At 40.7% G+C, this 16,580-nt stretch overlaps 2 protein-coding genes across 4 annotated transcripts in view; both read right to left on the minus strand.

Annotated features, from left to right (window-relative positions):
* Positions 1-3,821, minus strand: part of LOC146515241 (PDZ domain-containing RING finger protein 4) — a 118,942-nt gene extending 115,121 nt beyond the window's left edge. Inside the window, exons 1-2 of the mRNA XM_085169128.1 lie at positions 1,763-3,821; positions 1,528-1,611 (exon numbers count right to left, since the gene is read on the minus strand). Of these exons, the coding sequence (XP_085025254.1) occupies positions 1,528-1,611; positions 1,763-2,164 (486 nt within the window). The 5' untranslated portion in view covers positions 2,165-3,821. The remainder of the gene's footprint in view (positions 1-1,527; positions 1,612-1,762) is intronic.
* Positions 3,822-3,932: 111 nt separating this feature from the next.
* The window catches only part of cntn1a (contactin 1a), a 62,062-nt gene continuing 49,414 nt past the window's right edge, over positions 3,933-16,580 (minus strand). For 2 of the 3 annotated variants that reach the window (XM_085169126.1, XM_085169127.1), the window contains 12 exons: positions 16,304-16,431; positions 15,453-15,625; positions 14,590-14,713; positions 11,887-12,048; positions 11,455-11,604; positions 10,778-10,848; positions 9,357-9,591; positions 8,340-8,443; positions 7,830-8,016; positions 7,559-7,671; positions 7,292-7,448; positions 5,336-6,115 (listed from right to left, as the gene is read on the minus strand). In XM_085169126.1, the coding sequence (XP_085025252.1) occupies positions 6,039-6,115; positions 7,292-7,448; positions 7,559-7,671; positions 7,830-8,016; positions 8,340-8,443; positions 9,357-9,591; positions 10,778-10,848; positions 11,455-11,604; positions 11,887-12,048; positions 14,590-14,713; positions 15,453-15,625; positions 16,304-16,431 (1,681 nt within the window). In that variant the 3' untranslated portion in view covers positions 5,336-6,038. Of the gene's footprint in view, positions 6,116-7,291; positions 7,449-7,558; positions 7,672-7,829; positions 8,017-8,339; positions 8,444-9,356; positions 9,592-10,777; positions 10,849-11,454; positions 11,605-11,886; positions 12,049-14,589; positions 14,714-15,452; positions 15,626-16,303; positions 16,432-16,580 lie in introns of all 3 variants that reach the window. The other variant, XM_085169125.1, reaches the window with a different exon arrangement.

Below are 16,580 nucleotides of genomic sequence, written 5' to 3' on the forward strand. Positions count from 1 at the left end.
AGAGGTCTTTGACGAGCCATAACTTCTGCTGGGATGTTTACTAGTCGCCCAGCTGCATTGTCCACACAGACAGAAGACCCATCGCTTTTCCAGCAAAGTGGATTTCCTCTAACATTGAAAACCATGTTTTATGAACAGCAACCCAGCACTCCAAAGTATTGGAAAATCCATTTGGAAAGAAAAAGAAGCAAACAAACTGTTAAAAAACCTATTAAAAGACATATTAGAAAGGAGTATTTAAACAAAAACAAGAAAGAGAGAGCTTAAAATAGATGCTGTGTTGCTGCCCAGGGCTGGCAGAGGAGAGTTTTCCACATTAATCAAAAGTGAGTCTGTTGCACTCTGAGCATGCTGCAGGCAATTAGAGAGATACTTTACGTGACCATTACCAAGATTAAACCCATCCACCTCCACCAGCAGCCCAAACACAACACAGTCCCTGGCCATAACACAAACTTTCAGGTTACCTTGTGAGCTTACCAAAAACAAGAGCTTAATAAACCTCTGTAGCAGCAAAGTCGCAGAAGCAGTTATAAAACGTGTCCACGCAGTTTAGCTCATCCATTATATACTGACACGGTTGTGAGCAATTACACAAAAATGTCACCCAGGCTGGAGAAAACACATTACAAAAACAGGCATTTAACATTTAATCCAAACTGCTGACGACAGAAGTGTGAGTGGGCTTTTTAGTTTTTCTAAAAAGTCATCAGTCGTTCTTCCAGAAAATTAACCAAACCTCATTTTAAGGGAAATGTCAAAACATTGAAATTCCAGTCTTTTCCGCTGCAGACTGATCGACTAATTTTTTATTTGAGATCTGAAGAGATACTTGAAGATTGGACCTTGCGGCTTGGAAAATGGAAGTCAGTTTATTTAGGAGATAAACATTAATATATTAATGGCTTGTAAATGCATTAATAAATGCACTTGCAACTCAATATAAATGTCATTCGGTGATTCTTTTGATAAGTTTCGACACTCGCCTACATTTTTTTTACTCTCTGTAGGTTAAAAGATACAGAGGATGCGATGATTGGCTGAAATGTGCATGAAAGTGATCAAGTCAATGCCTTTGTAAATAAACTTACACGAAATTAAAGTACACACTACACCACTACACAAACATGACAAATACGCAGGAAGTGTGATGAGAGAATACCTGCTACTGTTTAAGCATTCTTCAGACAGACTGCTATCCCACAGTCAACATTTACTCACAGAATGAACTTGCTGTGGGGTTAAAGCTGAGCAGAAGCAGCAGGTGAAAGACAGCAGGAGGAAACACATCCTTTCTCAACAACACCAGAAGTGTCTTAGTGGATACTACCAGGTATTTAACATTTAATAATTCAAAAAGCACGTGCACTGTTGCCTCTGGGCACGTTGGATAAGCACTGTATGCTGTGAAGCTTTTTGTTTTTTTTAAATGAATCAGCCACATTTACCGGCCATGTCAGCAAAAGGGCTTAAAGCCTGAATATGACATTGATTGAGAAGCTGTTATGGGCAGTGTGCTTCTCTTACCTGGTGTGCTTTGGTTTGACCCTGTGCCATTTCCTCATTATCTGATACCTTGTTCTCCATGTCAGCAGCTAGGCTGGAGTCACTCTGATTCAGTCAAATAAAACAACGCAAACACACATTTAACAACCAAAAAAAAGTCCCACAGTGTTGTGTGTTTCTCAACTGATAAATGACTTCTTTTTTCTTTTTCTTTTTTTTTTTTACACAAAACAGCCTTAGAGAAATCACCTCTCACCTTGCAGTAACCAGCTAACTGTTCTGCAATACTGCGGATGTGCACCAAGTACTGGTTAAGCCTCCTTTGATACTTGAGTGCGTCGAGTTGAGCCTGGTTCTGCAGAGTTGACACCTGGGCTAAAAGGCACTGCTCCCTCCTGTTCCACCTGAGCCTCGCTATCCGGGCTTTGTGTTCCAAAGTTACGCTTCTCTCCTCCAAAGCATCGGCGACAGTGCGGAGCGCCTCCACACAGCAGTGCTCCCCCTTACTTACGTCCAGACCGGACAGCAGGAGACCGCATCCTCTCTGACAAACACCTTCACCGCGATGTGGCTTTGTTTGCGACTCCATCCCGCCTGGGGTTAAAACTTGGCTCTCTGGGTCCTTCTCCACACCAGCACTCGGGCAATCAGCGCACATAGTTTGCCTGGGCAACTTTTGTACGCGGAACAACGAGCTCGGATGAAGTTATTCCAATTTACAAGTCTGGACACATGAAGGCGTGCGCGCACTGAAAAGTTTGAGCGATCTGGGTTGCTCTCACTGAGCTGATGGGCTGCGTCACTTTTTTCAACACATGACAAACGTGAAAAACAAACTTCAGCCTCATGACTTCCTGCTGTTTCTGGACAGGGTCGATATCTCTGTAACTTTTTCTCTTCACAGTCGATATAATGAATTTAATACCAGTTATGTATGATGTGCAATAGTTATTTAATCTTATTTGATTATTTGATTTGTCAATTCGTTATCCTGTCATATATAAGTGAGCCTCATCATCATGTTGGTATTTTATTTTGCGCATTTTCTCTCAGTTTTGTGCAACTTCTCTTAATTGTAATGTGATTTCATGTGTTACTAACCTTTTCCAGCAGAGGTCGCTCAATATCCCGCATAGTCTGAAACAATTAACTCTCCCTCGAGCTTTTCAATTAGGCAGTCCAAATGATGATTGAAGTTATCAGTTTGCTCCTCCTCCACTATTAATTCTCTTTGCTTATTAGTACACTACAGTAGTTCTACAATAGTGAAAATAGTCTCAGGGGTGCGATGCACTGGCAATGCAGTTTATAGACAACTACATTAGTCCATGCAGCATGGCATGCAGCAGCCATCTCACACAGCATCACATTTCAGATCTCCCTGCAATGCATTCTGTTTCTAGTCAGCTGTTGCACCGCTTTAAAGTGTGTTTTGTGTTTTCTGAGCTGTGAAAGAACTGGCGTAGATTTACAAAGGCAAAAGTACAATCTGTCCAGGGACTGCACACCTTTCTCCAGAAATGGATGTTTTATTTTTTTTCCCCACCATCACTCGATGCAAATGAAATAGTAGCACTTTGTTGTGTAAATCTGTTTTTAAAAAGTGCTGTTACATTTAAATGATTCCTGCTGTGATCTAGAAGAGCAGTAGGACTCCTCTAGAGCACAGCACCAGACTTTAACAATTGCTGTATGTGTGTTTTGTGAAAAGTGTTACACAGCCACCTGTCACAGAGGCCATATGCTTGGACTGATAAGCCATTAAATCGTGACAGAAAAAAAAGTTATCTCTGTTTTTGTTCTCTCTCTCTGAGCTGATTTCACAGGGGTAAAAAAAAACCTGTTAAGGACCCTGGGTGAAACAGCAAGATGACCAAAAGCCCAAAAAGAATTCGACCTAATCCAAGAAAAGAAGTGATAACAATTTACTTTTCATCTGCTCAATACCTGATAGGACACACAACTCCAACAGCTGTTTCTCCTTGAAAAAGTGGAACTGGCCTTATCTGTAATGGCGGCCAGAATGAAACACTATCTCTGAGATATTTGGTACCAGCTCTGGTAAAGAAAAACTTTTTTTTTCTCTAGATAAAAGGGGGACAAACACAGAAACTGACAAGAACATGCCTATACATGATAGATGATGCTTTTGATTCTCTTACTTTATAGAGCATTTTAGAGCTGAAAGTCTGCTATACTCCTTGTGAAATGCCTGGTCCTATAAATAAAGAGTTTGTATTTATCCGTGGTACTTTTACTTGAAAAACTACACTTTTCTTGATGCCATGTTATGGACCTGTAATAGTAAATCATTTCAAATAATCAACTGAAAAGCAGTACAAGTCATTTTTGGGGCATGTTGATGAGCATTCACTGAGCAGCTGCTGCAAGAATGACAAAGAAAAGAGCAGAACAGTATATGAATGTATAGTTAACTACACTTTTATTGTTCCTTGTCCAGCCAATGAGAGGTTTCAGTTTCATCCCTCATATATGCCATTCATGTCCAACGAAGCACTGAATTCCAGGAGGCAGCCAAACATGCTGCCACAGCCACCAATGATACTATCAAATCGCAGCCATTGCATGTACCAGACTGCGGGACCACTTCTGAACTCAAATGAGTGAGATTCCTTTAGTCAGTTTAAGATTTTCTCTCTCGCTTAGCAGCTAACGAACATATTAGTCTAGGATCTACTCCTTCTCTGACGTAAAGGGATGCCACTCAGGTATGGAATGTGTTTCACATGAAGCCGAGAGGCCGAGAAGTCGCTATGATGTGGAAGTGTTGCAAAGTAATGTACCACTTGCTCTCCAATCTCATGCATGTTATAATTTTGAGCTGCTGCTTCTTCCAAAAATGTCAAAGTTCAAGGCATTCATGCATTTGGCAACTCTTTTTTTTATGTTTTGTGGCATGAAGAAAAGTCAGGAAAAAGCACTTTGTGGTGGACATTGATATCGTCACAATGTAAGAAGCATGACCAACGTCAGTCACACAAGAGAGAAATCAGAGGAACTCAAAATGTACCGTTTGCTCCTCCAGTTGAGAGAAATAAACTCTGAAGCTGTCCAACCAGAGCTGGGCGGAGACATACAAATATAATATTAAAAAACCAAAAAATGACAATGTTTATATATCTCTGATCATATGTTAATAAAAAGACAAAAATGTATTCAGAATAACATCGTGAGCTTTGGATGAGCTCTTACAGCTGACTCGGATGGCTTTGCTTACCTTCTGATTTTTAGAGAATGAAAACAGGTGCTAATGCAAATGATCCTGTTAGAAAATATAAAGTAGCCACAGGTAATTCAGACATTGCACAGTTATAGGAGGGCATGAGCATCGCTACCATTCACTCTCACTGTTAATAGTGACTCGCACTCAAAGCCATAAATGAGAGATATTAAAGGAAACTGATCACATTAAATAAAATGCCAACATTCGTTTACAAAGCACCAGGTGGTACCACTGAGGTCCTAATGATACAGTCAAAACAAAGTAGATTTCGTTTAGATCACGGGCGATGTCTTTCAGTCTCGGTTGAACATCAATCTAAATGTTTCTGCAAAGCCTTCATCACAGTCACACACTGTTTGCCGCAGTTTTACATTTTAAACTTCCTTTAGACGTTGTTGGCACTTCCTGCTGCTGTGGGTTGGTTCCAATGGATTCTGTATTTGGATATAAATGTGCCAAAATCAGAACACTCTGAGCCATTTCAATCGTCTCTTCGTCAACATGCGCACAGGTATTAGTAAAGCTTATGTTACGGTTTGGAGGTAAGCAGCAATTGCATGGTTAAACCAATCCACTTCTCTTTAAAAAAAACCTTGTTATACTAGACAGTAAAACAATATCAATTACTGATTACTTTTCAGCATGGCATCATCTGCTCATTTCTCTACATGTGTCTGAAAGGATGCAGGCAGTTGAGATTTGATTTGACTGTATCTCGTTAACAGAGGGTGTGCTTAATTTAAGAAAAAAAAAATTCCACCGAACAGCAAGCCATGAAACACGTGAAGATATTTTTTTATAAACTCATACACTTACCCTTCACAGTTACTTGTTTACCTTATATTATGGAATGCACTGTAGGAAGAATTTTCCAGAACGTCACAGACCAAACATACAGCATCTTTATAATAAGAAAGAACAGCGTTGTGATTTAAAACGACCAAACAGCCAGCCTATCAAAAGTGCAGCGTTTGCACTTCCAGAACGTTTTAAAACAAGTTGCTGTGAAGGATAAGTGCAGTCATTTATATAAGGCATATTTTTAAAGTTGACAGAACTCCTTCGACTCTCCTCCAAAGAGGCCATTTTTGTGGATAAATAAGGAATGTCTTTGTCCTTTTTCCAATTTTTCCATTTCTGTGTCCGTTTCCACAAACGTATTCCAGAGGAAAGAGCCAGAACATGGCATCCCAGATTACAGAGCGGAACTGAAAGATTGTGGAAAGAGGCTCAAAGTCCTTGCAGGAGTCTCCTTCACAGGAAGTGAAGACAAAAGATGGCGCTACATTCAGAGGTTCAGGCAGAGGAGAGCCACAAAGAGCAGGGAGAGTACGCTGAGAGACTGGGCGGCCGAGACACCCCCACCTGACAGAGAAGGAGAAATGTAGGTATACCTTCATCAATAGCTGGAACCTGCAACAACAACAATGAGACTGCACATCACCCCTAACCATGCCGAGACACTGAGTGTCACTGTTGTGTTTGTAAAATCAGTTTCAACCTGCTAGGTGATCAAATTGTTCATTGTCCATAAACTGTAAGTAATCTTAATGACACCTACCAGTATGCTTTTAATTATATTTTTATATATTTTGTCTTTGTCTTAGCATTTGCTTTCGTAAGCCACTGCAACACTTTGGTAACTTGCAAACATAGAAGATGGAACAGGAACGTTATTATTATTGTTGTTATCAACATCCGGAAATACTGAAATACTGTACTCCCCACCAATCCTCAACCATCAAACTCAAGACCATGTTTGGAGTGTGAAGTGTGATATACCCCATCTGTGTGGATAATGCCTTAAATGCCCTCCTATTTGTCAGTGCCCTGCACTTGAAATCCCTCACGGCTGAAATTTCCCGGTCTGTGAAATCACGCTGCCAGGTGGGGTCTGGACTGAATGATAAGGGATAAGGAAAACCACAGGAGGGGTTTCCTCTTCTCATCAAGATCAATTACAGAAGCTTAAGCTCTTCTATGCAGTCGGCCTGCCCCGTCAGTCCATCAGCCAGAGAGAGGATCCAGTCAGCGGGCTATCAAGGCTTTAGTCACGGGCCATCTTAGCTTTCCAATCTAAAGTATGTAACCAGAAGTGACAGCTCTGCTCTGGCCCATGGGAACCCTCTAGCTGTGACAAATGATAACCTACTGCAGACTCTGAACCTGTAATCCCACCAGAAACTGGCAGGTCAGGAATGAAGTGTGTGTCTTTCCCCACAGGAATATGGATTTTAAATGTCATCAAATTACTTAAGTCTTATTTTTTTCCTGTGAGTGAAACTAAACCTGGGTGGTGATGGAATAGAATTTTCATGGGTGATTAGTTTCATGGAATAAGAGTAATTTAATCTAAAAAGATAACAATTCAAAAGGAGATTTGAAGGAATTTTTATCTCTTCTAAATTTGTTCTTTCAGGCGTTTTAAGCCACATACGTTCTTCCATTTAAGCACAATCAGACACCATGTTGACAGAATTAAACACAAAAGCCAACTTAGGAAACTAGGGACCTTAAATCAACTCAAAATCACTTTATTACCTGTGATCTGGACTGTGGTCGTAGCACCATCTCCTCCTTCTGTGTGTGCCCGGACCTCCACCACATAGTTCCCATTTGGAGGTAGGGGAAGATCAATGTTTCGTTTGTAGGTGTTGTACAGAGTGCCTGTGGTTTGGCCCTCTGGCCTGTATAGTACCTGCGTATGCACATATGTATAATGCATATTAATAGATAACAAAAAGGGTCTCAGCAGCTATTTTTTTTATTTAAGAGATGAAACAAGAATGATGAAAAGATGAAACTCACTCGGTACCCTTCTATTGAGGACTCATTAGCCATCGGTTCCACTTGTTCCCAGGCAATATTTATTGACTGGCCCTTCACTTTTTTAGCTATTATTTTGGGGGCGCGGTCTGGTGCTGGTGAAGTTAAAACAAAGCAATCATGAATATGTTTATTTTTAAATGGCTCAAATCTTGTGTGCAGAATGCACTGTTCTTACAGACACAACACTGTGAGCTGTTTTCCAAGCACTTCTCTGTTAGTTAATGATAAACTACTGTAAAGAGCAACATACGGGGTTTCTTGGTTAGGACCCGGAAGTGGTGGCTGGGTGGCCCATATCCTGCAGAGTTGTAGCCTCGAACCTCAATAATGTACTCTGTGTAAGGTCTCAGATTTTCTAGTTTAGTGTGGTTCTCCCTGCTAGACACGGCAATCGTCTCGGCCTGCCCTTCACTTTGACCAGATTCCCAGTACTTCACCTGGGAAACACAGACACATGGGTGAGACTGCAAGGATACCATCTTGGTTTCAAAGCGCTCTGTACAAGTGAAAACCTTATTAAATGTAAGTATTAGTTTAACAGTTTTTGAGAAATGCTGGAGAAAAGCACGTCTTTATATTTAAAGCAATGTGTTTGTATTAATGTGTGTTTTGATGGATTTAAATTGATTGTGGTTTTCCTTAGAGGTGCTTAAAGTAAGTTTGCTTCGTGAGCAAAAAAAAAAGTCACAAATGGAGGTGTTTGAAGCAGCTAAAGTGATGACTACTACTGTGATCAAGCCTCATAAACGTTTCTACTGACCTGGTATCCATCTAAATTATTATATGAGAGGGGCATCCAGGACACAGTGGCAGCTTTGGCAGAGAGAGCTCTGGCTTCAACAACTGCAGGAGCTTCAGATGGAGCTAAAAAGAAACCCAGAGAACAGATATATTCACTACAAGACCCATGTTTTAAGGATGTCAAAAAATTACATTCATTGTTTTCTTTTTTTAATCAAACACAAAGCAATCCAAAATTTTTAAATATTTAGTTTAACATACACAGACTTACTATACTAAACATTGGCTTATATTTCTTCATACGTATCTTTTGGCTTCTTTTGCTTTTTGTTCTCTCAGTGGCATTTCTCTTGATCCGCCATCAGACACTATTCCACGACTTATGGAACATTTAAACCCTGTGTGTAGTCTTTTCTTGCCAGGAAACTGTCCTAAAATGCTAAACTGCCATGCTGTTGCCACGTTGTAAACAGAGGCAAACTCTGAGGAAGATGGTTTGTATGCATGCTCAACCAGCCTGCACGCAACTATGGTCACAGATTTGCCTGGCAACGGCTCACTTTGAAGGCATAACCGTAAAAATCATACACCCCCACCAGGCAACCGTTTCCTGATTGTGTTACCATGGCAGCAGGAGCATCTCTCACCCATCATGCTTGAGTTTCTAGTGGTTATCTCAACTGCTTGTCAGTGGAAGCTAATAACTTGCTAAATGCTTTGCATCTTTGGGTGAGTTATCAGCTTTCTGGTTCATGCTACGTAGATCATAATAATCCCCCAACAAGGAACCCGAGAAGAGAAGGGGGGATGATGGGTTCACTTTCAAGGGGTATTAATATTTCTCATTATTATACATGAGAGCTAATATTAAAAGGATCCTACTTCACAGTGGCGCACTGACTAGCAGGACTGAGCAATCCCTCATTCTCTGACACTAATAAAACAGAACCAGGTTGATCTGCGATGCTGTTTTGAGATCACTTTAGCACATTTTTCCCTGTTACAGATGAGAGGGCTGAATCTCTTAACTGCTCACCGTCTTGTGCAGAATAGATGATGGCTGTTAGGCTGTAGGGTCCTTCTCCCTGGACGTTAAATGCTTTGACTTTGACTTGAAACTCTGTCAAAGGTGGGATGTCAGAGGCTTTGTGGACGTAGCGCCTGGCCTGGGGATCGGCTACAGCCACGCGTTTCCACTCCTGCTCATCTTGGGGCTTGAAGGCCACAATGTAGCCAAAATTAGGCCCATAGTAGTACTCTGGCTTCACAGGCTGTTGACAAAATGAATAATAAATTGAGAAATGGCATTTGGCAAATGTTTTATTTAACACATGTCACTCTTGACCAGCTTTTATGGCAAAGTAAAAAATAGCCTAACTTAAAAAAATCAAATTTCACAAATCAGATGATATTTAAATACAATTTAATACAGTGACTGCACTGTGTAAGGCATCGGTTTTATATACAGCAACGACACAATTGGTTCATCCTTCATCTATCATCACACCTCATTTCCTTTGTGGACACCGTGTCTTTGTCATCGCACATGCACAGCAAGATAAACATATCATCTCGTCCTCCAGCTGCTCTGGAATTGAACGGTCATGCTGCAGCCAAGAAAAATACAATTTAGCCATAGCTAATTTATCAACGGCTGCAGCAGAGAAGCAACACACCATGAATTAGTTCAGTCGCTGAGTTGTTTTTTTGTTCACGATAGCGATCGTTTTATCATTCCCGTCCTCTCTACTGCATGATCTGTGGTACGCTCGTTGTTCTGATTAACAAAGCAATTGAGAACCTATCACTGTGCTTTATTAATTGCCAGTTTAAAAATTCTGCATTACTTATCTTAAGTGTAATTGGCCTTTTTTCAAATTTGCACTACTGTCTATGTACATCTCAGAAGTTGCTCTAGTTATATATTTATATCTATATTATATATCCACGTACATCTCTGTTACTGTATTTGGACTACTGCCACTTTTTATAGATTCCCTGGAGTGTCCTTTTATCTTTTCTTATTTCTTCTTTAAAACTATGGTGAGAAAGAAACAATAAGCTCTCCTGTATGTGCTGCACATGTGGTGAATAATAAACAACACAATAAAATCTTTGGATCTTTTATTGGACTTAATTTGAAGAAGTGACACATCTTTAAGAGCCTAAAAAAGATTCAACTGAAGCATTTAAGACTACGAGGACCTGAATAACTGAAATCCTGAGCAGACATCTGCATTATCTGGTCTTTCTGTGCCCTTTTTCAAACTCATTTTAATAATTTATTGGATTTCTGAAACACTGACCACATGGCTTCCCACTCTCTTTTAAATGTAAATCTAAATGTCAGTGTGACTATTACAAATTGAACTAAAAACTAAACATCTTTTAGCAAGTTTTCATATATAAACATGTAACCCATCTTCCCACTTTACCCAGTGGAAAGTCCCAACCTACCGTCCATGTGATGGTCAGTTCTCTGCTAGCCCCTCCACCCCCGCCAACATCTGAGGGCGCCACCACAGGAACTACAATGAGACGGCAACAGCAAAACTCTGAGCCCACATTGCTATGAATCCACGCAAACAAAGCCAAACCACACAGGCTGTAACCTAGCCCTGCCAATGTTGCTCTAACATCCTTCCTCTTCAAATGCGGTATCAGTGTCTTCTCCTGTGCCAAACGCAACACCTAAATGTCCACGTGGGAACGTTGCCATTCAGGGAGACAGAGAGAGGGACAAGTTCTTCTGTTTGCCTTGAGTCTAGTAGCTCACTTTAAACTTATGATTATTTTTTCAAGAGAGGTTACTGTAAGTCTGTGATTCCCATTTTATAATTGAATTTCAGTATACAGTTTCACCAAAGTGCTCATTTGTGGAGGTTTGTGTGGTGAGTTTTCTGCACTAGAAAGCGCGGCATGATGGGATTTATGCTGACTCATTTCTCCAGTGATACTTAACGTAAGTAAACAGTGCAATAATAGAATGATGATGAATAAATAACAGAACGGAAAGCTGGACTGTAGTACCACATCTCTTTTTTTCTCTTCCACTTCTTGACCTATTAAGTTGCTCCGATTCTTTATTCCTTCTTATATTTAGATGTCTAAAGTAAAAAAAAAAACAATCTTACCTGCTTCCAGCGTTTTAACAATAGGCGATGGGTTGCTTGGGTCTCCTGTTCCCAGAGTGTTAGTAGCAATGACCCTGAACTCATAGTCTGTCCAGGGAATCAAGTCCACCATTGTGGTCATCTCTGCGTTCCCCTCTACATTAACAGGAACTATAGAAAGTTCATTTTAGTGCTATTGCTCTCTACGGTTGAACATTATATGCCGGTTGTATCCTTAAAACAAACGTGCAGTTCTATTTTGGGAACCCATCCTATGTTTTAATTCACCGAAGCATAACTAAAGTATATTTAAGCCATCTTTAAGAGACATTAACCACCTTGTAGGCCTATAGTATCATTGTGTGGCATGACCACAAATATTACAACACCAGACCCAGCTCAGCATTAAGGTAGCAGTGTTTATTTTACCAACAAGCACGCTCGAGTTCTTACATGTAGTGGCATTCTTCCAGACATCGTTTGAGAACTGGTCCTTGTACTGGATGGTATATTTGGAGATCGGACTGTGGTTGTCTGCACCACGGCTCCACTGCAATGTTACACTTTTGTCTGTTTTTTCTATTATTCGCACCCCACCTGGAGCACCAGGAGGACCTGGGAAAAGAGAAGAATAACAAGAAGGCTTAAATTATTGTTAGAATGGAGGCAAACATAAATGTGGCTGCAGGAATCCCCACAAATGCTCACTTTGACTTTTTCCTCAAGCGGTCAATAAGTCTCCTACATGCAAACTGGAAAGAAACTCAGTTTAGACCCTGAGCTGTTTAAAAACTTTACAAACTTTCAAGATGTCTAATGTTTGGTGCATATGAAATACTGCACATCAAAGCCCTTACATTTCCCTTTTTTTTAAGAGTTTTATTTAAAAGACATCAGCAAAGACTGATGGATTAAGGCATTAGAGCTTAGAAGCCCATTGACATACATGAACTAAAGCTTAAGCAAAAGCTCTACAATCCAGTGTTTCTCTTGGTCCTAATGCTCCTCTTGATTCTTCCTTTGGAACTTAAAAAAATGGCTTAATAGAAAACCCAGACTGTGTCAGGGTTAGACTCCCAACCCACAGCATCAGAAATCAGCCAGAATTTACTTTTTTCCAAATCATGAATGTGAGCCGAGAGAACTAAGGCGATTAGAGAGCCAAAAGCCGGACAGGCCTTAAGCTTACCCTCGCCTCCAAGAGTCAGGAGAGAAGGCTTAGTTGCTACAATCTAATATAAGGAATAAAACACTGCACTTTAGCTTTTTACAGTTTGGAGCCCATATGGAGGAGTCCTTGAGTACAATCCAGAGTTCAACAAAGTCTGTAAATAGTTTTCCTCGTTCACAGCAACACTTCAACATTGCTCCAAGACTCCTAACTTTACTCTGTTTACACGCACGCATACATTCACATGAAAACAGCTCCGCAGCCTATCTTTAATCCCTGCTAATAACAGGCTACAGGTGCAGAGCTGTGTTTTGAGCTTGGACACTCTCCTCAAGCAGATCTGCTTCCTCATCTGCCATGATAAATGGCTGTCTTTCATCTCTCCCTCGTTGCGCCCCAGGCTGCTGGCATTTGGCACTCCATTAGGAGCAGCCCCGGACCTGTGCTTTGGTTACACTCTGGGAAACGTCACAGTCAGCCGCTGTGCGTTCACCTGGCCATCTGTCAACACCTGCTCTGAAAGCAACAGCAGCAGCAGCACACCCAAGACACACCAGGGATCACTGGCAAGCAATTCACTGCTAGAATTCCTATCTAAAAAGATTCTTTGTCCTCCAGCACTGGGGCCTGTTTCAAGATAAGTTCTCAGTCATCAAGAAGAAGAAGAAGGTGAAAACAAAGTGCAATGAATCATCCGCAATCTGAAATACAGTAAAGAAGACACAGAGACCTCCGAAAAAGTGACAGTGTTTGCTTTGTGTATGTTTACATCTATATGAGGTTGGAAGAGCAAGTTTGAAATCAGCAGCTGTCCTCATTGAAATACCGTGCTGAGAGATTGAAATCACTGATTCATTATATACTCATCCCGAGGCATTACGCTTGGAATATAAACAGGTCAGAGCTGGCACTGTACTAAAAGCATTGCTTTTTAGGTCAAATTTTTACTTTGTCTGTGCAACCATAGCAACAAGCACAAAGTTTCCTATAAAACAATTCATCTTACTTGGGACTGGGTGGACATAGCAATTTGTTTCGGATAAATATGACCAGCAGTGTGCCACCGTGCAGCCAAGCAATGCCATCTTGAGGCAAGCCACCAGCATTTATACTTGTCCCATAGCAGAAATGCTAATGCCACTTGGTATCTGACTAAGTTAGTCTGACCTTTTCAGGGTGGAACCAGTAGATGCTTAAGTGTTCTGTCTTATGCTTGAGGACACAAGGCATTTCCTTCATCGGCTTTTTCAAACATTTTCTCCCTCACTTTTGTTAGCATGGAGTCTTGGGTTTGACAGATTATCTGGCAAAAAAAGTTCTACGGTCTGGTTGCTCGGGAGAGATTTACTTCTCTTTAAACATGCGCTGCACAAAATGCAGTACTTGTGCTGTCTTTGAGCCTCGTTCTTTTAACATATGTGCACTTTTTACCTGCATGTTAAAGGTCTAACAACAAGAGCCTGGAAACATTGAAATTTAGCAGAAGGAACCAGGGGTTTTTTTCTACTTTTGTTTGCATTGTGTGATTTTTTTTTGTCATCTAAGCTTCTGCTTTAGTTTGACAATGTCTGCATGATCAAGGCAGCAAAATATTTGGATGTTAATTGTTCCTGTAATATTAAACATACATAAATGAGCAACAACCATTAAACATAGGAGTTTAAGACTCAAAAACACGAGCTAATCTTTTTCGACAGGGCCCTGCAGGCTTATTTTGTCAGACGTGATTGACAGTGCGTAAAAATGCACCAGCTGCCATTTGACTTTAGGTAACATGTTGTAATGTAACTTAATCCTGATTAGTGCATGGGCGTATGTGACTGTTTGCCAACGGAGGCCCACACACATTAAGACTGTGAGAATTGTGCAGAAAAATTACATAAATATCATGTGAAATAACAAAAATAGATAGATACTATACATTATGTGTTTGCTTAGTTAGCTGAATGCTTTGAGACATTTTACATACATGACTCTTGACTCACCCCTGACAACCAGGTGGGCAGAAGCAGTGATATTGTCAACAGGGGTCTGTGCGGTGCAGGTGTACTGTCCCGCATGTTTCAGCTGAACATTCTTGATGAGCAGCTCGCCATTCGAGCTTCCATTCTGATCAAAACAACACAAGAGACAATGCTTAAGTTTAGAAGAAGTATACACTATGCATCAGCCTGACAAACATCATAAAATATGGATAAATGGCACATTAGTATTAGTCTAGTAAATGAAGCAATCGAGGTGGGCAGGGAGTTAAACAAAGCCTCTTTTCGCATTCACAAATGTCGAGCTCAGCACACTGAACAGTCAACGTTTTGACTGAATATGAGATTCAACTTTAAAAATACATCAAACTAGCAGTCTTGCTAATGCCACACAAACAGTATCAAATGGAACTGAACCCTGTTTTTACGAGGGGAAAATCATCCCTGCACGCAAAAATCAGGATGTCATCAATCACAGTCATAATAGTGTTTGCCTAGCAGGCAGAGTGACAAATGAGAAAAGCTAACCACTAGCTTATGGTTAGTGCCTTTAAGAGGCAGAGAGAGAGAGCGGGAGAGAGTGGGTCATGTCAACAGTAATAGATGTTATCAGAAATTGCCATTAAACGGATATACTGTGCGCTATTCCCGCCTAGGAAGGTATGTGAAATGAATTTTAGAGTCATGTTCATTTATATCCGACTGTACTTTTCCATACCAGGTATTCCAAGTAGTGCATCAACCTGACCTCAGATATGCTTAGGATGTGCGTGAACTCTAGGTCAAGGGGATTTTTTTTTCAGCTTTCAATTGTGGCCAAACCTGGGTTATTCAAAAACAATAAATGGAACAACATGATGTCTCACTGTGGTGCGTTCGTAATGTTGTCTGTCTATGTGCAGGTCAATGACTCGGCCATCTAGGGACCAGATGAAGGTGATATCTAGAGACTGATCGTGTGATGCTGCACACTGCATCGAGGTATTCTCTCCCACTTTAACGTCAGTATTAGATGGTGCCAAGGTGATCTTCGTAGAGTCTGTGGGGAAAAACAGGAAGATAAATAGGTCTCAGGGATTATTAAAAAGAGTCAGTTATTTAACTCATGGGTAATTTGAATAAATGAAAATCAAAGAAAGAGCAGATTACTTATATAAAAAAAATAGACTTAAACAGTTCAAAGATGATCAACTGTAGAGTATTTGATTGGGGTGTAAAAAAAAATGTGAGAACTCTGAAATATCATAAATAGCCAGAAGAGGGCAGAAAAGAGCTGCACATACCAACCGAGCTAAGTGTAAAAACACAGAATAAAAAGCTTGACAGCTCTGACTGCATATCTAAAGAAAACAAACAACAAGGAAAACAAAGCTCATATCAGTCTCTGGGGATTTTTTTTCTTAATTCTATCAGACAATCCCAGTTTTTTCTTCTTCTTTTCCACTGAAACGTGCTAAGCTGAATCTAAAGCAGCAACCTCGTGCCATTGCCCTTGGGTAACGACTGAATGTCCCACAAAAGCTTGCTATCAGCCTGCAAAGAGGGCCATAACTCAACGATAGCAGACATTTGGAGGTCGCTCCTGCTTGGTGGGACTGAGAGTGGCAGGAATGATTGCCAGCTAAGGTTGACATCAGTCAAAGCAAGTCAAAGCTGTCCTGGAAACATTAGGGATACAAAGAGAATCATTAAACATTGTTCTTCAGCTGGAACTTGCCCATAACCAACAGGTCGCCGGTGCTATTGGCCTTGCCCCGGTCATTCTCTGCAAAGCAGGTGTATCTGCCTTCGTCTGCTCGTGTCACATTGAGGATCTCCAGGCTTCCATCCTCCCAGATGAACACCCTGTGGAGAAACCAGAAGTAATAGTTCACACACCCAGGAGAAAGCCTTATGCTGTGTAAAATTATTAGCACAATATGAAGGTCAGTGGCCCAGTGTGTAGTCCAGGGATATGTGGATTATAAAAAATTATGAAAGTACTCAGAATATGT

Source organism: Neolamprologus multifasciatus, chromosome 7 (assembly GCF_963576455.1).
Source record: "Neolamprologus multifasciatus chromosome 7, fNeoMul1.2, whole genome shotgun sequence".
NCBI lineage: Eukaryota > Metazoa > Chordata > Actinopteri > Cichliformes > Cichlidae > Neolamprologus > Neolamprologus multifasciatus.